The sequence below is a fragment of the Tachypleus tridentatus genome, chromosome 8, assembly GCF_004210375.1.
Source record: "Tachypleus tridentatus isolate NWPU-2018 chromosome 8, ASM421037v1, whole genome shotgun sequence".
Lineage (NCBI taxonomy): Eukaryota > Metazoa > Arthropoda > Merostomata > Xiphosura > Limulidae > Tachypleus > Tachypleus tridentatus.
In genome coordinates this window covers 134,667,855-134,692,002 of record NC_134832.1, presented here as the reverse complement: position 1 = coordinate 134,692,002, position 24,148 = coordinate 134,667,855, and the positions used below count along the sequence as shown (strand labels likewise).

The 24,148-nt window shown below is 33.2% G+C and overlaps 1 protein-coding gene across 2 annotated transcripts in view; it reads right to left on the bottom strand.

Annotated features, from left to right (window-relative positions):
• The window catches only part of LOC143223562 (2-oxoisovalerate dehydrogenase subunit beta, mitochondrial-like), a 28,981-nt gene extending 5,112 nt beyond the window's left edge, over positions 1-23,869 (bottom strand). Inside the window, exons 1-7 of one of the 2 annotated variants that reach the window (XM_076451664.1) lie at positions 23,665-23,869; positions 20,175-20,252; positions 18,937-19,005; positions 12,640-12,773; positions 11,789-11,944; positions 10,532-10,703; positions 9,205-9,350 (exon numbers count right to left, since the gene is read on the bottom strand). In XM_076451664.1, coding sequence (XP_076307779.1) covers positions 9,205-9,350; positions 10,532-10,703; positions 11,789-11,944; positions 12,640-12,773; positions 18,937-19,005; positions 20,175-20,252; positions 23,665-23,824 — 915 coding nt within the window. In that variant the 5' untranslated portion in view covers positions 23,825-23,869. Of the gene's footprint in view, positions 1-9,204; positions 9,351-10,531; positions 10,704-11,788; positions 11,945-12,639; positions 12,774-18,936; positions 19,006-20,174; positions 20,253-21,009 lie in introns of both variants that reach the window. The other variant, XM_076451665.1, reaches the window with a different exon arrangement.
• Positions 23,870-24,148: the final 279 nt, after the last annotated feature.

The following is a 24,148-nucleotide window of genomic DNA, read 5'->3' as shown; positions in this document are numbered from 1 at the left end:
TAGAAAGAGTTCACATCAACACATGCCAGTAATACTTCCTCACAGTGCTGTGGTAGAAAGAGTTCATATCAACACATGCCAGTAATACTTCCTCATAGTGCTGTGGTAGAAAGAGTTCATATCAACACATGCCAGTAATACTTCCTCATAGTGCTGTGGTAGAAAGAGTTCATATCAACACTTGTCAGTAATACTTCCTCACAGTGCTGTGGTAGAAAGAGTTCATATCAACACATGCCAGTAATACTTCCTCATAGTGCTGTGGTAGAAAGAGTTCATATTAACACTTGTCAGTAATACTTCCTCATAGTGCTGTGGTAGAAAGAGTTCATATCAACACATGCCAGTAACACTTCCTCATAGTGCTGTGGTAGAAAGAGTTCATATCAACACTTGTCAGTAATACTTCCTCATAGTGCTGTGGTAGAAAGAGTTCATATTAACACTTGTCAGTAATACTTCCTCATAGTGCTGTGGTAGAAAGAGTTCATATCAACACTTGTCAGTAATACTTCCTCATAGTGCTGTGGTAGAAAGAGTTCATATCAACACTTGTCAGTAATACTTCCTCATAGTGCTGTGGTAGAAAGAGTTCATATTAACACTTGTCAGTAATACTTCCTCATAGTGCTGTGGTAGAAAGAGTTCATATCAACACATGCCAGTAATACTTCCTCATAGTGCTGTGGTAGAAAGAGTTCATATCAACACTTGTCAGTAATACTTCCTCACAGTGCTGTGGTAGAAAGAGTTCATATCAACACATGCCAGTAATACTTCCTCATAGTGCTGTGGTAGAAAGAGTTCATATTAACACTTGTCAGTAATACTTCCTCATAGTGCTGTGGTAGAAAGAGTTCATATCAACACATGCCAGTAACACTTCCCTCATAGTGCTGTGGTAGAAAGAGTTCATATCAACACTTGTCAGTAATACTCCTCATAGTGCTGTGGTAGAAAGAGTTCATATTAACACTTGTCAGTAATACTTCCTCATAGTGCTGTGGTAGAAAGAGTTCATATCAACACATGCCAGTAATACTTCCTCATAGTGCTGTGGTAGAAAGAGTTCATATCAACACTTGTCAGTAATACTTCCCTCACAGTGCTGTGGTAGAAAGAGTTCATATCAACACATGCCAGTAATACTTCCTCATAGTGCTGTGGTAGAAAGAGTTCATATTAACACTTGTCAGTAATACTTCCTCATAGTGCTGTGGTAGAAAGAGTTCATATCAACACATGCCAGTAACACTTCCTCATAGTGCTGTGGTAGAAAGAGTTCATATCAACACATGCCAGTAATACTTCCTCACAGTGCTGTGGTAGAAAGAGTTCATATTAACACTTGTCAGTAATACTTCCTCATAGTGCTGTGGTAGAAAGAGTTCATATCAACACATGCCAGTAACACTTCCTCATAGTGCTGTGGTAGAAAGAGTTCACATCAACACATGCCAGTAATACTTCCTCACAGTGCTGTGGTAGAAAGAGTTCATATCAACACATGCCAGTAATACTTCCTCATAGTGCTGTGGTAGAAAGAGTTCATATCAACACATGCCAGTAATACTTCCTCATAGTGCTGTGGTAGAAAGAGTTCATATCAACACTTGTCAGTAATACTTCCTCACAGTGCTGTGGTAGAAAGAGTTCATATCAACACATGCCAGTAATACTTCCCTCATAGTGCTGTGGTAGAAAGAGTTCATATTAACACTTGTCAGTAATACTTCCTCATAGTGCTGTGGTAGAAAGAGTTCATATCAACACATGCCAGTAACACTTCCCTCATAGTGCTGTGGTAGAAAGAGTTCATATCAACACCTGTCAGTAATACTTCCTCATAGTGCTGTGGTAGAAAGAGTTCATATTAACACTTGTCAGTAATACTTCCTCATAGTGCTGTGGTAGAAAGAGTTCATATCAACACATGCCAGTAACACTTCCTCATAGTGCTGTGGTAGAAAGAGTTCACATCAACACATGCCAGTAATACTTCCTCACAGTGCTGTGGTAGAAAGAGTTCATATCAACACATGCCAGTAATACTTCCTCATAGTGCTGTGGTAGAAAGAGTTCATATCAACACATGCCAGTAATACTTCCTCATAGTGCTGTGGTAGAAAGAGTTCATATCAACACTTGTCAGTAATACTTCCTCACAGTGCTGTGGTAGAAAGAGTTCATATCAACACATGCCAGTAATACTTCCCTCATAGTGCTGTGGTAGAAAGAGTTCATATTAACACTTGTCAGTAATACTTCCTCATAGTGCTGTGGTAGAAAGAGTTCATATCAACACATGCCAGTAACACTTCCTCATAGTGCTGTGGTAGAAAGAGTTCATATCAACACTTGTCAGTAATACTTCCTCATAGTGCTGTGGTAGAAAGAGTTCATATTAACACTTGTCAGTAATACTTCCTCATAGTGCTGTGGTAGAAAGAGTTCATATCAACACTTGTCAGTAATACTTCCTCATAGTGCTGTGGTAGAAAGAGTTCATATCAACACTTGTCAGTAATACTTCCTCATAGTGCTGTGGTAGAAAGAGTTCATATTAACACTTGTCAGTAATACTTCCTCATAGTGCTGTGGTAGAAAGAGTTCATATCAACACATGCCAGTAATACTTCCTCATAGTGCTGTGGTAGAAAGAGTTCATATCAACACTTGTCAGTAATACTTCCTCACAGTGCTGTGGTAGAAAGAGTTCATATCAACACATGCCAGTAATACTTCCTCATAGTGCTGTGGTAGAAAGAGTTCATATCAACACTTGTCAGTAATACTTCCCTCATAGTGCTGTGGTAGAAAGAGTTCATATCAACACATGCCAGTAACACTTCCTCATAGTGCTGTGGTAGAAAGAGTTCATATCAACACTTGTCAGTAATACTTCCCTCATAGTGCTGTGGTAGAAAGAGTTCATATCAACACTTGTCAGTAATACTTCCTCATAGTGCTGTGGTAGAAAGAGTTCATATCAACACATGCCAGTAATACTTCCTCATAGTGCTGTGGTAGAAAGAGTTCATATTAACACTTGTCAGTAATACTTCCTCATAGTGCTGTGGTAGAAAGAGTTCATATCAACACTTGTCAGTAATACTTCCTCATAGTGCTGTGGTAGAAAGAGTTCATATCAACACTTGTCAGTAATACTTCCTCATAGTGCTGTGGTAGAAAGAGTTCATATTAACACTTGTCAGTAATACTTCCTCACAGTGCTGTGGTAGAAAGAGTTCATATTAACACATGTCAGTAATACTTCCTCATAGTGCTGTGGTAGAAAGAGTTCATATCAACACATGCCAGTAACACTTCCTCATAGTGCTGTGGTAGAAAGAGTTCATATTAACACTTGTCAGTAATACTTCTTCATAATGTTGTGATAGAAAAAGTTCATACCAACACAAGTAATACTTCCTCATAGTACTGTGGTAGAAAGAGTTCATATCAACACTTGTCAGTAATACTTCCTCACAGTGCTGTGGTAGAAAGAGTTCATATCAACACATGCCAGTAATACTTCCTCATAGTGCTGTGGTAGAAAGAGTTCATATTAACACTTGTCAGTAATACTTTCTCATAGTGCTGTGGTAGAAAGAGTTCATATCAACACATGCCAGTAACACTTCCTCATAGTGCTGTGGTAGAAAGAGTTCATATCAACACTTGTCAGTAATACTTCCTCATAGTGCTGTGGTAGAAAGAGTTCATATTAACACTTGTCAGTAATACTTCCTCATAGTGCTGTGGTAGAAAGAGTTCATATCAACACATGCCAGTAACACTTCCTCATAGTGCTGTGGTAGAAAGAGTTCACATCAACACATGCCAGTAATACTTCCTCACAGTGCTGTGGTAGAAAGAGTTCATATCAACACATGCCAGTAATACTTCCTCATAGTGCTGTGGTAGAAAGAGTTCATATCAACACATGCCAGTAATACTTCCTCATAGTGCTGTGGTAGAAAGAGTTCATATCAACACTTGTCAGTAATACTTCCTCACAGTGCTGTGGTAGAAAGAGTTCATATCAACACATGCCAGTAATACTTCCTCATAGTGCTGTGGTAGAAAGAGTTCATATTAACACTTGTCAGTAATACTTCCTCATAGTGCTGTGGTAGAAAGAGTTCATATCAACACATGCCAGTAACACTTCCTCATAGTGCTGTGGTAGAAAGAGTTCATATCAACACTTGTCAGTAATACTTCCTCATAGTGCTGTGGTAGAAAGAGTTCATATTAACACTTGTCAGTAATACTTCCTCATAGTGCTGTGGTAGAAAGAGTTCATATCAACACTTGTCAGTAATACTTCCTCATAGTGCTGTGGTAGAAAGAGTTCATATCAACACTTGTCAGTAATACTTCCTCATAGTGCTGTGGTAGAAAGAGTTCATATTAACAGTTGTCAGTAATACTTCCTCATAGTGCTGTGGTAGAAAGAGTTCATATCAACACATGCCAGTAATACTTCCCTCATAGTGCTGTGGTAGAAAGAGTTCATATCAACACTTGTCAGTAATACTTCCTCACAGTGCTGTGGTAGAAAGAGTTCATATCAACACATGCCAGTAATACTTCCTCATAGTGCTGTGGTAGAAAGAGTTCATATTAACACTTGTCAGTAATACTTCCTCATAGTGCTGTGGTAGAAAGAGTTCATATCAACACATGCCAGTAACACTTCCTCATAGTGCTGTGGTAGAAAGAGTTCATATCAACACTTGTCAGTAATACTTCCTCATAGTGCTGTGGTAGAAAGAGTTCATATTAACACTTGTCAGTAATACTTCCTCATAGTGCTGTGGTAGAAAGAGTTCATATCAACACATGCCAGTAATACTTCCTCATAGTGCTGTGGTAGAAAGAGTTCATATCAACACTTGTCAGTAATACTTCCTCACAGTGCTGTGGTAGAAAGAGTTCATATCAACACATGCCAGTAATACTTCCTCATAGTGCTGTGGTAGAAAGAGTTCATATTAACACTTGTCAGTAATACTTCCTCATAGTGCTGTGGTAGAAAGAGTTCATATCAACACATGCCAGTAACACTTCCTCATAGTGCTGTGGTAGAAAGAGTTCATATCAACACATGCCAGTAATACTTCCCTCACAGTGCTGTGGTAGAAAGAGTTCATATTAACACTTGTCAGTAATACTTCCTCATAGTGCTGTGGTAGAAAGAGTTCATATCAACACATGCCAGTAACACTTCCTCATAGTGCTGTGGTAGAAAGAGTTCACATCAACACATGCCAGTAATACTTCCTCACAGTGCTGTGGTAGAAAGAGTTCATATCAACACATGCCAGTAATACTTCCTCATAGTGCTGTGGTAGAAAGAGTTCATATCAACACATGCCAGTAATACTTCCTCATAGTGCTGTGGTAGAAAGAGTTCATATCAACACTTGTCAGTAATACTTCCTCACAGTGCTGTGGTAGAAAGAGTTCATATCAACACATGCCAGTAATACTTCCTCATAGTGCTGTGGTAGAAAGAGTTCATATTAACACTTGTCAGTAATACTTCCTCATAGTGCTGTGGTAGAAAGAGTTCATATCAACACATGCCAGTAACACTTCCTCATAGTGCTGTGGTAGAAAGAGTTCATATCAACACTTGTCAGTAATACTTCCTCATAGTGCTGTGGTAGAAAGAGTTCATATTAACACTTGTCAGTAATACTTCCTCATAGTGCTGTGGTAGAAAGAGTTCATATCAACACATGCCAGTAACACTTCCTCATAGTGCTGTGGTAGAAAGAGTTCACATCAACACATGCCAGTAATACTTCCTCACAGTGCTGTGGTAGAAAGAGTTCATATCAACACATGCCAGTAATACTTCCTCATAGTGCTGTGGTAGAAAGAGTTCATATCAACACATGCCAGTAATACTTCCTCATAGTGCTGTGGTAGAAAGAGTTCATATCAACACTTGTCAGTAATACTTCCTCACAGTGCTGTGGTAGAAAGAGTTCATATCAACACATGCCAGTAATACTTCCTCATAGTGCTGTGGTAGAAAGAGTTCATATTAACACTTGTCAGTAATACTTCCTCATAGTGCTGTGGTAGAAAGAGTTCATATCAACACATGCCAGTAACACTTCCTCATAGTGCTGTGGTAGAAAGAGTTCATATCAACACTTGTCAGTAATACTTCCTCATAGTGCTGTGGTAGAAAGAGTTCATATTAACACTTGTCAGTAATACTTCCTCATAGTGCTGTGGTAGAAAGAGTTCATATCAACACTTGTCAGTAATACTTCCTCATAGTGCTGTGGTAGAAAGAGTTCATATCAACACTTGTCAGTAATACTTCCTCATAGTGCTGTGGTAGAAAGAGTTCATATTAACACTTGTCAGTAATACTTCCTCATAGTGCTGTGGTAGAAAGAGTTCATATCAACACATGCCAGTAATACTTCCTCATAGTGCTGTGGTAGAAAGAGTTCATATCAACACTTGTCAGTAATACTTCCTCACAGTGCTGTGGTAGAAAGAGTTCATATCAACACATGCCAGTAATACTTCCTCATAGTGCTGTGGTAGAAAGAGTTCATATCAACACTTGTCAGTAATACTTCCTCATAGTGCTGTGGTAGAAAGAGTTCATATCAACACATGCCAGTAACACTTCCTCATAGTGCTGTGGTAGAAAGAGTTCATATCAACACTTGTCAGTAATACTTCCTCATAGTGCTGTGGTAGAAAGAGTTCATATCAACACTTGTCAGTAATACTTCCTCATAGTGCTGTGGTAGAAAGAGTTCATATCAACACATGCCAGTAATACTTCCTCATAGTGCTGTGGTAGAAAGAGTTCATATTAACACTTGTCAGTAATACTTCCTCATAGTGCTGTGGTAGAAAGAGTTCATATCAACACTTGTCAGTAATACTTCCTCATAGTGCTGTGGTAGAAAGAGTTCATATCAACACTTGTCAGTAATACTTCCTCATAGTGCTGTGGTAGAAAGAGTTCATATTAACACTTGTCAGTAATACTTCCTCACAGTGCTGTGGTAGAAAGAGTTCATATTAACACATGTCAGTAATACTTCCTCATAGTGCTGTGGTAGAAAGAGTTCATATCAACACATGCCAGTAACACTTCCTCATAGTGCTGTGGTAGAAAGAGTTCATATTAACACTTGTCAGTAATACTTCTTCATAATGTTGTGATAGAAAAAGTTCATACCAACACAAGTAATACTTCCTCATAGTACTGTGGTAGAAAAAATTCATAAACATGTTAGTTCTACTTCACTATATGTTACTTCCTGTGAACATGATTTTTACAGTAAATGTATCATAACAGAAAGAACTCACACCAGATATAAACTTTTTAATTTTTACTTATTCATTAAAATCAACAAATATGCTATGAAAATGTTGAATAAATAAAGTAACTTTCAGGTATAAAAAATAGGTTAAAAGTTATAAATCCATCACGTTACTTATATTAATTGTTTGTATTTCAAATAACTGGAAGTACCTAACATAATACCTTAACACATACACATAATGACACTAGCAAATTCTTTAACACAAAACCATTTGAGGGAATGCTAACATTAACTCTTTAGAACAATATCACATGATGCAGTATGTTTTTTCTCTCACACAAAACCACAATAAATGTCAAGTATCCTGTGTCGACATCCACTATTAGAGAATAAGATGTTTCCATTGTTATTATCATCACCACATTTCTGAGTCATTTTGAAGTATTTGTTCTACATCTGATTTGAATGATTGAATCTTGTTGCACGTTGAGTTTCAGATATCCCTTAATTCAAAGAACTCTAGTTTTTCTGGTTCTTGCTCTAACATCTCTGTCAGTGCCATCCTGCTTATCAATCACATTCCCCAAGTGGGTGAAGGAATCTATTTCTACAACAGGTTCACTCTAAGTGTTAGTGTGTTGCTGCAACTGGTGATGATTTTAATAAATTTTGTTTTGCCCTCATGAATGATTAGCCCAGTTCAAGTTTATATAGCTTCCAGACGTGTGTTTTCTCCTGCATCCAGTTGTGTGATTAGAAAGTCAAGCCACAGGCAAAATCTATGCCTTCAATTTCTGTTCTCTGGAAGCAATTTTTTTCTGCCTTCATTGGTAATCAATTTGATCATCAGTAGGAGAATGAAGGACAACATTAGGCAACTCTGCCTAACTTCTGTCTTTAGAAGGGCAACATCAGGCAACTCTGCCTAACTTCTGTCTTCAAAAGGGCAACATTAGGTAACTCTGCCTAGCTTCTGTCTTTAGAAGTGCAACATTAGGTAACTCTGCCTAACTTCTATCTTCAGAAGGGTAACATTAGGTAACTCTGCCTAACTTCTGTCTTCAGAAGGGCAACACTAGGTAACTCCACCTAATGTTTGTCTTCACCTCAAAGCTAATGGTGATGTGTCCCCCATGTATCAGTCTACAGAACATTTCATCATACAATTTCTGGATTAGGGTCATAAGTTTCTCTAGCTGGTATACTATAACGTCTTACCAACTTACACAGGGCTTTCCTGTCCATGCTAACAAATGCCTTTCCATAGTTAACATACAGATATGAAATGCACATGATGGGTTTTAGTAAGTTATCACACCACAACTTGATGTAATACTAACATTATTTCTTTAATATAAAACCACTCAATGTGACATGCTAATTTTTTTATACTATCAATACCATATAAAAATGGCAGTAATATCCCTTAATACAATATCAACAATTCAACACAATATTATATAACTGATTCTTAATGTTAATTTTGAAACACAATACTGTTTAAGGCAGTTATTTATTAAAACACTATGCTTATGGGTAATAGTTAAACAACATGTGCCCACAAAGTTCTTACTTAACCATAAACTGATGTTAAAATAAAAATAAAAAAACGTTTTTATGATGATGTACAATACTTTTTATAATTCATGTATTAATGCTATGTAACAATGACATTTGCTTTAGTACTCCAAAGAACTCTTTTCCATCATAATGGGAAAAGTAATTTTTGCTAAGATTAACAAGCTGTATTACATTTTTCATATTCAATTATTTTATTTGAAAAACTTGGGCTTCAGTTTAATAATTATAATAGATATACTTTGATCATAATTTTTATTTTTAAATTGCATCACATTATAGTTGAAAGTAACAAAAAAAAAAAAAATACCTTGGCAATGGTGTCTTTATCCCAAGGTAAAATGGACACCAAGTCTATCAATTCACATGAAACATTCAGTTTATCCTGGGCTAGTTGGCAAACGTCTTTCAAAACATGAACTTGTGTTCCCCAACCAACGAGGGTTACGTGGTCACCTGAAGAGGTTTTAAAAAACAAAATGAAATAACCTTTACTCCAAGGTAGTGCTTAAAAAGGTCTTCTTGGGGGAGGGGGGTAGATTAATGTTTGCATTTTACAAATATTACTAAAACCTTATAAAAACATTTTATGTAAATATGTCTGATAAAGAATATGAATTCCTCTAAAACACTATTTTAAAGAAACAGCAAAGGAGACTTTTCCAAATTATAGAAAATGCTCTTATATCTTAAAAAGAATTTAGCATAATATACAGGTATGAACACAGAGCAGTTTTTTGTAGTCTTATGATATTTTAACACGAGAAGGTGAATATGCAAGTTTTTCATGTTACAGGATATTTTTTTTATTAATAATGTCAGGTTAAAAGGTTGATTCACAAAATTACAATATCTGACACACATCACTGTGGCACAAAACTAAAATAAATATACGGAAAGAAACTCAATAACCAAAGCAATTTCACAAAGTGGATTTTCTTTCATCAGGAGGCCAATGATTCATCTGGAAGGTAAACTTTTCTTTAACAGGAATAAATAAATCAATAAATTAGGTTTATTTTCCAATACTAATTTTTTTTCAAGTGAGCTCTTTTGAAAAGTGGACCTTATCAAGAGTAAACAGTTTGGGTTATTGGGTTTCTTTTCTGATTCTATCTTTTTTCTAGTGATAATAGATGATTTTGAATATCATGTTCGTTTGTTTGTTTTTGAATTTTGCACAAAGCTATACGAGGGCTATCTGCACTAGCCATCTATAATTTTGCAGTGTCAGACTCGAGGGAAGACAGCTAGTCATCACCACCCACAGCCAACACTTGGGCTACTCTTTTACCAATGAATAGTGAGATTGACCATCACATTATAATGCCCCCCATGGCTGAAAGGGTGAGTATGTTTGGTGTGACAGGGATTTGAAACCCCAACCCTCAGATTATGAGTCGAGTGCTTTAACCACCTGGCCATACCAGACCTTGAATATCATGAATGACATAGACATTTAAACCATTATGATCTGTTAAACAACCATTAGAATACATAACCAAATAACACAACACACAAGGAATGCACTGTAAGTCAGTAACAGAGTATAATTATGGGTTCCAATTCAGCAAATTGTCTTGAAACTTTCTGTGCAAACAACAATGCACGTACTGAACAAGGGAAACACATCTTACCTTCTTGAATAACTTCAGCTTTGCCAAGAGGGATTTCATAGTCTTTTAATGGAACCTGTTCCACAGCCAATCGGTACAAAATTTTAGGTTCAAAGAAGATACATGGGTTCTTGTCTCGAATACAACTAAGCAAAAGTCCCTTAGCTTGTATGGGTCCTCTTGGAATTACTACCTGTACAGAAAACAAGTCAATTACCTCATTAACAATTTTAAACATCATTTCTTAAATTTTCCTTCTTGTTGACGATTCCCGAGACAGGAGAAGACTATCTGAAACACTAAAATAACAAAAGCCTCTTCAAGTGTAGCTAACAACATAATAACCTGCTGCTCAAATTAAAAAAGCAGATTCAAAAGAAACATTTTATTATGGTAGTATGCCTGTAACATTTCTATTCATTACCAATTATTAGTGTCTGCTACTGTTAGTCTTTAAAATAAAAGGTAAAATTTGACAAATTATAGGCTCTAATATAACTTGCTTTTCATTAGAACCTTGAAAAAGAGCTGTAAATGATTAAGTTCTGAAGAGCCAGTATGAATACATATTTCATACAGTTTTCTCCCACATTCTAATTACAACAACTACTGATAATATTTTTTGCCTCATAACTGAGAATGTTCACTGGCTACAGTCAGTATCTGCTTCAGGAAATGTAGAGAAAACATTTATGCTAATATGCATTTTACAGATAGAAGAAATAAAACAGGCATGTACATACGTGAGCATTCCAGGCTTTATGAGCCATTAAACAGGTTTTTGGAAGGCCTAGTTTTGTTGTGTGCCCCCCGCTAGTACAGCGGTACGTCTTCGGATTTACAATGCTAAAATCAGGGGTTCAATTCCCCTCGGTGGGCTCAGCAGATAGCCCGATGTGGCTTTGCTCTAACAAAACACACACAGTTTTGTTGTATATTTAGTAAATCCAGTTTAGGTAAAGAAAATCTTTGCTTTGTACATACCAGTTAGTTTATTACTAATATTTTCCCAGTGAGCTTTAGACTCTCAACTAGATGACTACTTTCTAGGGTTTTCATACTGAACATTAAAAATAGTTTCTATTTGTTTGTTTTAAACCTCCAAAAAGGATCACAACTGGCTTTTAAGATTAAATAATTACAGAAGTATGTATGTTTTCCCCCAAAAATACAGGTCTGACATCAACTGAATTATGCTCCCAATTTAAGAAACAGTTATTAGTGTACAATGTAAATAACGTTTTCTTAGATTATTTTCAAAATCAGTAAAATGTTCACCTTTAATCCTGGACAGTGAGCAAAGAAGGCTTCTGGGCTTTGTGAATGATAGAGTGCTCCATGACCAACAGCTCCACATGGAGCTCTGACAACTAGTGATCCACAATCAAACATTCCTCCTGATCGATACCTATATTTTGCTGCCTCATTCACCAACTGAAAATCACAAAAGTATTGGATATCATCAATTTTGAGGTGTGATATTAATTCATTTCTGTTATTTTTTCCACATTCACCAGGATCAAGTTAAGCATATTTTTTACACAAGTATAAAACAAGAACTCCACAATACTATATTAATTAATCATTGTTCCTGTTTTGTGTATCCACTACCTAGAAGTTAAAAACAGTTGTCATACAGGTATGAAACAAGGGCTCCAGAGAATTGCACTAACTAATTCACATTACTGTTTTGTTTGTAGTTAAGCACAATGCTACACAATGGACTATCTGTGCTCTGCCCATCACAAGTACAACCCGGTTTTTAGTGTTGTAAGTCTGCAGACATACAGTTGTGCCAATAGGGGATTACTGTTTAGTGCAATCAGTTTTACCATGAAGACTGCACACTCAAATATTGTTGCACAACTTTAGATGACACAGGTTATAAAAGAAACATCACATTAATTAACAAAACTAGTCATAATCAGCTTGAGTATTTTAGTTTGGAATTATTTTTCTTCCTCATCAGTCCAGCTAAGTCAACTGAAGAAATTAAACCTAATAAAACCTTTTATTCCCTTTTAAAAGATATATATATATATATATACACACACACACAAAAAAAAAAAAGAAAAAAGAAAAACATTAAGAGATAACTTATTTATATAAGTATTTAAAAACTCCATAACCTGATCAAAGGCAGGAAAAATATAGTCAGCAAACTGGATTTCAGCAACTGCTGTAGCTCCAGCAACTGCCATTCCAATGCCAAATCCAACAATTCCCTGTTCACAGAGTGGAGTGTTGAACACTCGATCTTTTCCTGTACAAAGTAAAAGGCAGACAATTTATTTGGAGACAATGAAACATAAAAAGACCAAATCCATGTAGGTAATTTAAAGCAGTTTTTCAGAATTACTAATGAAACTCTGATATTAGTTTAGTCATGAGTCTGTGGTCATACAATTCTTTTTTCTTGGTAAATAATCATAACAAAACAGAACCCAATAAGCATTTACATTTCAAACAGATAGTATAATGCACCTTATTTGTAACTGATGTAGTTGAAGTAAATTACAAAATACCTGAAGTGTGTGTATCTAGGAAAATAATCCATGCTATTTTCACGTTACAATAAAGTGAGTAATAACATGTGTTTAATTCACAAACAAAATGAAGAAGTTAAAACCCATTTTATGTATTAATAAGATTTTTAAAAATAAATTAAATGTTATACATTAATAAAATTTAAAAAAAGAGTTAACTCATTTTAGGTTTACAAACTTCAGAAATCATTAAATAATTCTGTAATTCTATGACATAACAAATGAGGATTCAATCAGATCTACATCTTCCAAAATTATGGAAAAGGTAGAGACCCAGTTTCTGTGTATGTGAAATGTAGAACAATGATCAAATCTAGCTAGATGATAACCCAGTTTAAGGGTATGTTAAATGAAACACAATGAAATAATCTAGCTAGAGGATAATGCAGTTCATGTGTATGTCAAATGAGGAACAATCAACAAATGCAGTTTATACATTTTAAAATGAGAATCAACTTCATACAACTTATGTTTACAAATTGAGAAGATTTAATCTAGTTTGCATGTTCAAAGATTATGAAAAATAAATTTCTTAGATTTACATATTTCCTACAAATAGTAAAAAAATTTAATCCAACCTAAATGTACAAAGTTAAAAATAGTAACAAAGCATTATTTCAACCCAAACAGCCTGACAGTGAAAAACAAAAATCAATATATTTCAAATGTGTATTTTTAATTAATGAACTAAAAGTGAGGAAGGAGGAATTAATGTAATTTTCATGGTTTAAAAATGAAAAAAGATCAGTTTATCTAATTTATGTTCTCACTTTATGAAAGTTGGAGTGAGCATAGAATACAAATTAACAAAATGCTTTATTACTATTTACAAGATAGCTAAACAAAAAATTAGAATAACAATATATAGAACTGAAAAAACACAATGACAAATACCTGTGCTAATGTCTTTGAGGTGAAACCATGGTAGTAATAAATGAAATATTTAAGAAATGTCCAACTGTCTTTGTTGCCTTTAATTCTGTAATTATGGAGTTTCACCCAATGCTGTCATTTAAAGTATAAATTAGATAATGTCACATTTAATGTCCTTTTTCACTTCTAGATGAAGCAAGATACAGAAGATGTTAAAAAAAAGGGAGATGCAATCATAAGAATGTGGGAAAAACTGAAAAATGAAATATGGTGCATGTAAGTCTAGAATTATGTAACACATGAAGGTGTGTAGAGGTAGAGAATTACACAGGAAAATGAACAAGATCATGTCAGAAAGCAGAAAGATCACTGTAATAAAGAACACACAAATTAAAAATAACTGAATACAATCAAACATAAAAACTACTTACAACAGATAAATTAATGTCACATACCCATTTATTGTCATCCATTCTTATTGTTGTTATAGAAACTTTTAATATTAGCTTGAAGTTGCAAAACATTTGCATCAGTTTTAATTCCCTTTACTTAAATTTTCCTTATTCTACTATTTTCACACAAAGTTTTTGAAAACATTATATGTAAACTGGTAAATACTGGTATATTAAAAAATGTGTATGGTCAAATAAACAAACTCATGTAGATATAATTTTATTTAGTAAAACACTATTTGTATGTTACTTTGTTTAATAAAAGCACATTGTTACTTTATTTAATAAAACTAAATGTATGTTACTTTATTCAATAAAACTACATGTATATTACTTTGTTTAATAAAAGCACATTGTTACTTTATTCAATAAAACTACATGTACATTACTTTATTCAATAAAACTACATGTTACTTTATTCAATAAAACAACATGTATGTTACTTTATTCAATAAAACTACATACATGTCACTTTAATCAAACTGTGCCTATGTTACTTTATTCAATAAAACTACATGTATGTTACTTTATTTAATAAAATTATGTCTGTTACTTTATTTAATAAAACCACATGTATGTTACTTTATTCAATAAAACTACATGTATGTTACTTTATTCAATAAAACTACATACATGTCACGTTACTAAAACTGTGCCTATGTTACTTTATTTAATAAAACTACATGTAAGTTACTTTATTTAATAAAACTACATGCATGTTACTTTATTTAATATAACTACATGTATGTTACTTTATTTAATAAAAAGTGCATTTTACTTTAATAAAACTACATGAACTTTACTTTAATAAAACTATGTCTATGTTACTTTATTTACCAAAACTATGTGCATGTTACTTTAATAAAACTACATGTACGTTACTTTATTCAATAAAACTACATGCATGTCACTTTAATAAAACTATGCCTATGTTACTTTATTTAATAAAACTACATTTATGTTACTTTATTTAATAAAACTACATGCATGTTACTTTATTTAATAACACTGCATGCATATTACTTTATTTAATAAAACTATGCCTATGTTACTTACTTTAATAAAGCACATGTAAAATAAACAATAATGTAATTGTATTTCTAATAGTGTACAGAGTATCAAACACTTATGTTCAGTGTACGACACAGTTTTATAGGCTGAAAATAAACACTCCCAAAATAAAAAATATAACTTGTATAAAAGAAACAAAAGGTGTTTATAGCTGTCTGTGAAATGAACCAAAACTAAATTATTAGAAACTAGTCATAAAGTCACAATGAACTAAACCTAAACAGATATGCAGAAACTCTTGGAGTGCTCACAAAGTGATAAACATATGGTTTTGAATGAACTGTGCATGTATATTTTAGAGCTGAGTAAATCAAGAAAGCCCATAGACATTGTGCTTAGTGCATTTTTTTTTCTTTGAGGAAATTGCATGTGGGTTGTGTTTTGTTTATATAAAATAGTTTGCAAGAAATAGTAAGATAAAATTAAGTTGAAATCAAAGACAGTTGTCACATGATAACAAATTTGTGCCATTGTGCAGCATATTCATTACATGGAAAAGTTTGACTAACCAAAAAACAGGTAAGTTGATCCCAAATGAAAAAGCCAATATGAAATGCTGACTCTGTGAAGAAAGGCTTTTCTAATGATACAAGATTTGTTTCTAAATGAGAAATTTATACAAAAAGTTCCAAACACACAGATGTAAGTTTATTTTGTATACACATGAAATATTATTAAAACATATGAAGGAAATTGTTGAATCGCAATGCTACATAAACAAGAAAATGAAAACACACAATGAGTGAATAAACAGGTTAGAGAGCAGTGTATAGCTTACTTAGAAATACACGCAAGTAAAGTGTTATTATGTACAGAGAATTACATTATTACAGTGCCTCGTGTGTGTGTTTTCATATAGCCACATCGGGTTATCTGTAAACCAAGGGGAATCAAACCCATGATTTTAGTCTTCTAAATCCGTAGGCTTACCACTGTACTGGCGAGGGACACAGTGCTTTGTAAACCAATGAAAAATCCAAGAAAAAGCTGCTCAAAACAGTACAGAATATAAGAACCTGAACACACAAGTAGTAGAAGGAACTTAGCCAACAATCAGGTTGATGGATGTTATTTGAAAAATGATGGCCATTTAAATAACAATGATGACTACACATGAGAATAGATAACCATAATCTGTATGTTAATTATCAAAATAATCAACAGGTTTCATCTTGTAAATGTCAAAGTTATATTTGTTATCTCTCATGTAAATATTTTTTAATTGAAATTTTAAACAACATCTGAACATTCCAAAATCGTCTTTAAAACATTTCATTTTTAACAATGTAAAAGAGCAAATATGTCACATAGAAATACTGTGTGGTGTGAAAAATAGTACAGTGTGAATAATAAAAGGGTTGTTCAAGAAAGCAAACTTTAAGAACCACACTAATTCATCAGTAAATGTTTTGATAGCAAATAGAAGTATATTTTAATGGGTTTCCAGAGATTTTTTCCTGAGGTCAAGAAAACCAGTTGCAAAGGAAAGTATTCATTCAACAATATTACTATTCAGTGACAAGCAAATTCCCAAAAGAGTTAAAAGGGGGGTTAAATTATTATTACAAGATAAAACTTCAAATTTAAAATATTATGAAATTTATTAACAAAATGAACAATGCTGAAATGACAAAAAACCTACTGTTGAACTAAGAGGAACTATGAAAATTTCCTAAGCTTAAAACACAAAAACAGACTGGAATGACTTTCACGTTTGGACTTAGGAGGTTTTCTCACTGTAATGAAGATTCATGACAACTCTTCAGGTGTTAAGGATAAGCTAACTGTAATGAAGGTTCATGACAACTCTTCAGGTGTTAAGGATAAGCTAACTGTAATGAAGGTTCATGACAACTCTTCAGGTGTTAAGGATAAGCTAACTGTAATGAAGGTTCATGACAACTCTTCAGGCATTAAGGATAAGCTAACTGTAATGAAGGTTCATGACAACTCTTCAGGTGTTAAGGATAAGCTAACTGTAATGAAGGTTCATGACAACTCTTCAGGTGTTAAGGATAAGCTAACTGTAATGAAGGTTCATGACAACTCTTCAGGTGTTAAGGATAAGCTAACTGTAATGAAGGTTCATGACAACTCTTCAGGTGTTAAGGATAAGCTAACTGTAATGAAGATTCATGACAACTCTTCAGGCGTTAAGGATAAGCTAACTGTAATGAAGGTTCAAGACAACTCTTCAGGCGTTAAGGATAAGCTAACTGTAATGAAGATTCATGACAACTCTTCAGGTGTTAAGGATAAGCTAACTGTAATGAAGGTTCATGACAACTCTTCAGGCATTAAGGATAAGCTAACTGTAATGAAGGTTCATGACAACTCTTCAGGTGTTAAGGATAAGCTAACTGTAATGAAGGTTCATAACAACTCTTCAGGTGTTAAGGATAAGCTAACTTCAATTAGTACTGCTCATTTTGACTTACAGAAAGTCTTTGTTAGGGACCACCACAAAAAAAGATAATTCATAGATTAGACTCTTGTGGAATTATTGAGAATGTTAATAAATATGAAGTTTGGCTTAATGGCACAAAGCAAAGACTGTACTAATTAGGTTTTATTCTGATTTGAAGAAGGTGCCAAGTGAAATCCTTAAGGATATACCTCAGTCATAACTGATTTGAATTATTTAATAGTTCTTATACAGTATTATTTCTAAATTTGCTGAAGATATTAAGAAAGGAAGATTTTACTGAATATGTTATAGAAAGAGTTGAACAAGCCAAAGAGTGGAAAATGAGTTTCCATAATAAGAACTGTGATTTATTATGTGTGAGATTAACAAACAAATCTTGAAAAGAAAATGGTGCCAATTTTCAGTATTGCATAATCATCTGTAAAACAGAAAAACTACTACTATTCAAAGTATATTACCACTGACTCCTCACTACGTGATACATATATGTATAACCAAAGTTCTTGTAGTACAGTGTGAATTAAGCTTAACCCTGCATTGGTCTTAAGGATAGTTCACAGATCCCAAATGCTTTGAAAACTTTAGCATCAACAGACGGAAGCATGTATGTTTATTGTTCTCAATGACTTCAGTTATATGGCCCATAACTTTGTTAACTTGCTCATTGTTATGTTTTAATTTCTCAACTGAGATTAGATACTTTTTCTGTAACTATATTTGAAAATGGAGTTAGCAAGACAACATTAAGAAACCATGTCCAATCATTGTTGATGACGCATAAGTATTAAAATGTACACATAAAAAAGCATTAAAGATACGGAATATTTTAGAAGAATTAAAATAAAACAGTTTGATATCAGAAAAAGCACAAAGAAAAAATCCTAAACTGTATTTACCAATTGAAACATCTGTTTTGAAATGATCAAGAAACAATTTCTATTTAAACAAAAAAAAATCTGTTATGTAAATAAACAAATTCTAGAGCTTACAGTGTAAATTCAAGTACTAAATGGAAAACAGCAATCTCTGAAGGCAAGTATTACTGAACCAACTTACCATATTTGTCCTGTAATCCTACTGTGCATCGAAATACACCCCCAAATGCAACATCTTCTCCAAACACAACTAAAATTAATAAAAACATTTTCTTATTAAGTCATTTACTTTGTCAGACAAAAAGTTACACAAACATATGATTGTGTGTGTGTATATATATATATAAACACACACACACACAGAGTAATTTAAAATAAAAGAACAAAGTAACCACACAACACGAAAATCACGTTGGGCTTAGCTAACTCTGTAATCTGTTACAAAGTTAGAAGTAAAGAACACTGGTTGGAGTTGAGAGAAGTGAGAAAGCAGCTAGCTTTTGCTCAGTTCCTAAGAGGTTAATGGATTACAGCTCTCTAAGTCATTAAAAATGATCAGAGAAAATAGCTACCTTTCTTATCTGCAGTATGGAGAAAATAGAACCTCCTATGATTATCATAGTCAAAACAAGTGCACAAGGTCAGAAACAGAAAGGTATGTTCAGCATGGTTTTAAAAAAATAAATATAGAGGACAAGAGATTAATAAAAACAGGGGGAAGAGACCAGGAGATACGAGAAAGACTGAATCAACTGAGAGAAAGACAAAGCAAGAAATAATTGCTCACAATAAGAAACAAAACCTAGTTCTAGATCAATGTGTTGTGCATTATAATAATAAACAGTAATTTGTTTTCTGTATATCAGAAAAAATTAGGAATAAATACAACATTAATAAAGTTCAATGGAAAGTAGAGAAAATATAACACAATTGTAAGAAAGTGGTGATTTACAACATTCTTAGCCATGAAACCTGGATGTCTTAAAATTCATTTAAATTTCCTAGAATTGTACATTTTGAAACATGTCTGACAAAAAAATAAATAGTCTATAAATGGCAGATAATAGTGAAGTAGAATATTACATTTTCTTATGGCAAAGAAGACCTTGTTGTTGTATTTAATTTCACAACTTGCAATTTGAGACGAGGCTTTAAGTATTTTACGCTAAATGCAAGTTTAACTGATATTACCTGAATCACACACACACACACACACACAAAGGGGATCTTCAAGTAAGTCCCTGAGAACCCAAGAAAAAATTAACTTGTATGTAATGTAGCTTTTTTGGTAAATCAATAGTACATAGACAAAAGAGAAAGGATTTCAAAGACAGAAAAATAAATACATATTGAGTACTCTTCCTTAGAAACAGGATATACAACTTGAGAAGTACATACAATAAGCTATTAAACACAAACCTGCTGTTGTGTCTGATGCTAAGGCAATATCCAGAGCATTAGTGATGGACTGGAACAAGTTCATTCGAGATGTTTCTCCTTAAATATAAAGCAAACACATTGAAAAGTCTCAACAAATAAACTCTTGTCATACATTTACTAAACTGTTAAAACTGAATACCCAATAATGTATTCCTTCCATTTTCAACATCAGTCATGCATAGCAAACATACAGACAACAAGCAAACTGTAGATACTTTACAGTTGAAACTAACCTTTTTTAAGTGCCAGCCTCTACAATTGCCAAAAACAAAACATATCATGAGCTAATAACCCTGTTTAAGCATTTAAAATCTAATATTAACTGGAGCCTACCCTGTCTTCTGTAAATCATATGTTCCTACAATCTTCAAAATTTGACATAAAGAAACCTGATGGTCTTACTCTACTGATCCCTCAGCAATTTTGTACACTTCAACAAGATTGTCTTTCTTATTTCCAAGAGAAAAAAGTGGTACTTTTAACCTATTCTCATAAGATAATCCTTACATCCCCAGAAACATCCTAATAAACTTCCTCTGATTTTATTTTCTATCATACATATAGTGACATATTTTAAAATTAACATTAAATATAGATGACAAGAGATAATTTATTGCTTTGAGACTTTTCTTGAAGTAAAATAAAAAAATAAACTCATCTGTTATTTTTTCAGGGAATCATAAATATATCTCAAATTATTATATATAAAAGTGCTATCCTCCACTACTGATAATGGGAACACATTTCATAAGATAATCACTTTGTCAGAAAAAATGAAACTATTTCTGCTGAGCCTAGTCTATATTTTCCAAACCTTAAAATTGTGTCCTCTTGCCCTATAGTCTTCAGAATACAGCACAAAGAAATCAGACCTTTATTTTATCAATCTCTTGTATAGCACTATAAACTGCAATAAGATCACCTCTTACTCTTCCTTTCTCAAGAGGAAGTGACTTAAAAAATTTCAACTTATCCCAATACGATAAGCCTTCCATCCCCAAAATTATCCTAGTCAGTCAACTTTGAATCTTTTCCAATAAGTCAATACCCTCTTTCAAATAACACAAAACTCTAATAGTGTTCCAAGCAAAGCCTAACTAGTGATAGAGGTAGATAGCTCTTATGACTATTAATCAATGATTATAAGTATATCCAAAAATTCTATTAAGTTTAACACTAATAACAGCACACTGCATCAGTAAATAGTGACATATCCATCAATACACCCAAGGACCAAGATCCTTTTCTTGTATTAAATGATTCAGTCAGCACTCATCTGTATCTATTGTGTGATTCAAATTATAATCCAACTGAACTTACTTTACAATTAATTTAAACAAAAAGAAACCCAAAACTTGAGTGGTGTTTGAATAATTGACAATTATTCTTCAAGAACATATGAAAAGTCAACTATTTAAAAGAGCTCAAGTTTTTGGTCTGTTTTTTTTTTTAGATTCATTGCACCTTTCCTGTACAATCCTATATGCTAACTCTTTCACAAGAACTTTATACTGACTATAATAGTCATTTACTGAATACTTTTACAACTTGTCATTTTATCAAAGACAATCTGTAATATCTGAACATCCACAATAGAAATAACCAAGAGTTAAATTTCATCAGTAAACTCTACTAATTCACTAATTATGCCTTATACAAAAACAAATAAAAAACAAACATTAAAGCTCTAAGCCCTGAGACACTCCATTTGTAACATAGGCCCCATATGATTGTATTCTATGAATAACAACTTTTAACTTTCTCTCATCCAACTACCATATGATTCACTTAATTCAATCTTTCTGATGAAATTTTCTTAGATAATCTTCAATTTGATGCCTTATCGAAAGCTTGTTGAAAATCTAAGTACAATTAGCTCACACCTTTCCAACTGATAAGAATAAAAGAATATCTTCAAGAAACAAAAACAAAGAAAAAAGATGAGAGATTGGTGAAGCAAAATCAAAATGTCCCTTTAGTGAATCCATGCGAGTATTCTATTATCATACTTGGTTAAATGATTTTGCCAAGTTTCCTTCATTAAACTCTTATGAAAGTTACCTACTACAAAATTAAAACCAACTGTACTAATTAAAACATACAGTACCATATAAAGTAATCTAAAATGAAATTATGATCTACTATTACATAACAAGAAATTTTTCCATTTTCACACATCCTTTTTGACCCAATTTTTTTTCACAAATTAAGGGGCAAAACTTATCACATTTTTGAAAAAAGTTGGAATAACATTTAAGGCTATACAATTTTCATGCACCTGTCCAATATCTGTTGACCTACAGATAATGAAAGAGATAGGCTTGCATATGTGATCTCTCAACTTTTATCAAACTATAGGAAAAAAAACCTGGCTTAGCCCTAGAACTATATTTTTAATCTCTCAATCATTCTATTTACCAACAAAATATTGCCTACATGATTTAGACCAATTACAGTAATTCCTGTACAATGATTCGATTCAGATTACTGTTCAATTTCCTTGTGTAGAAACAATAGAGAGCAGTTAAAACCACAGCCATTTTGAAGTCAACCACAAATAAAAGCAATCAGCAACCTCTAAAGGCCCAATCCCCATTTCAATATCCTGCTTATTTCTAATACAGTAAAAAAAAACAAAAAACTCTTACTCTTAGTTTCTCATAAGCCCTTTAGTTTTGCAAATTCCTTTTATAACCAAATTCGCAGGTTTCCTATCATTCTTTAAGTCTTCCATCCTATCTATTAATTTACATTTCTAAAGCTTCCAGTATTTATCACTGATTATCTCTTTATGCCAATAGTAAGTGAGTTATGGTTATCTTTACCAATATCATTTTTTTATGAGAATCTTTAAATAAAAACAATCATTTTAACTAGGTTTTCAAATATTTCCCATCACATTCTAACTTCTTGTTCAAAAACATTAATGATAAAGCTTGTCTCATGGCCTCAACACTGATTTTTCTAAAGGCCTACAGCTAAAATGTAATTTCCATTGGCAAAACAAAAACAGTTAATAGAATTCACTCATTATAAATTACAAATGCACATAGTTTTGTTGCATTATGTTTAGCAGGAAGAGAAAAAACCCTACCAAGTAATCACTTCACAACTTAATGATTTCCTAGTAGTGACAATGACAATATGTTATTTTTCATCATTAAATTAACCTTGTTTTTTAATTGAAAATAATAAATTTCTATATAATATTTTGTATGAATAATAACAACAGTAATAGCAAACTATTTATTGGCATCATGCAAGCATGCTAAGTATAAAAGCCAGCACAGTAGTTTTAATAGCTAGTTATTTCTTTAGACATTTAAATACAACTAAATATAATCATTCTAGTAAAATTATTAACGATAAAAATACAAGTCAGTAACGTTTGTATTAGTAAACCAATCTTGGCTGAATTGAACGTTTGCTTTGATTCGTTTGAACTTAATTTTGGAAGCACGGAACGAACCATCAGAAGCAGGTACTGTGTCTGGTACAAAAGCAAAGTGAGCACTAAAACGCTTATTTAACACAACACAACTACGTTTTAAAGATAACGAATGTATAACAGAATTTTTTCGCCAATATTTTGGCAAAACATCAAATACACCCTTCCTCACAGTCGCCATGTTCAGAGAACAAGAAATTGTTCCGCCACCTACAGATATTTCTTTTACAGTGGTGGAAAAAAAATTATTGTATCACTCAATATTTTTCATTCTCTTTTTAGTTCTGGCAATTTTTTAGGAGATTGTTCATTGTGGATTGTGTGACGTAAGCTTACACATATATTCATTTCGATGTAGACTCATGAGTTTGAGAGCACGATGTCAACTTTGTGGAAGCTTTCTTCCTACCTCTTTCCACACAGCTAGTCTCTTTCTATATCTCTGCACCAAGCAACTCATAGTAGACTGGTTAAATTTAATTACTCTAGCAATCTGCTTTGAAAA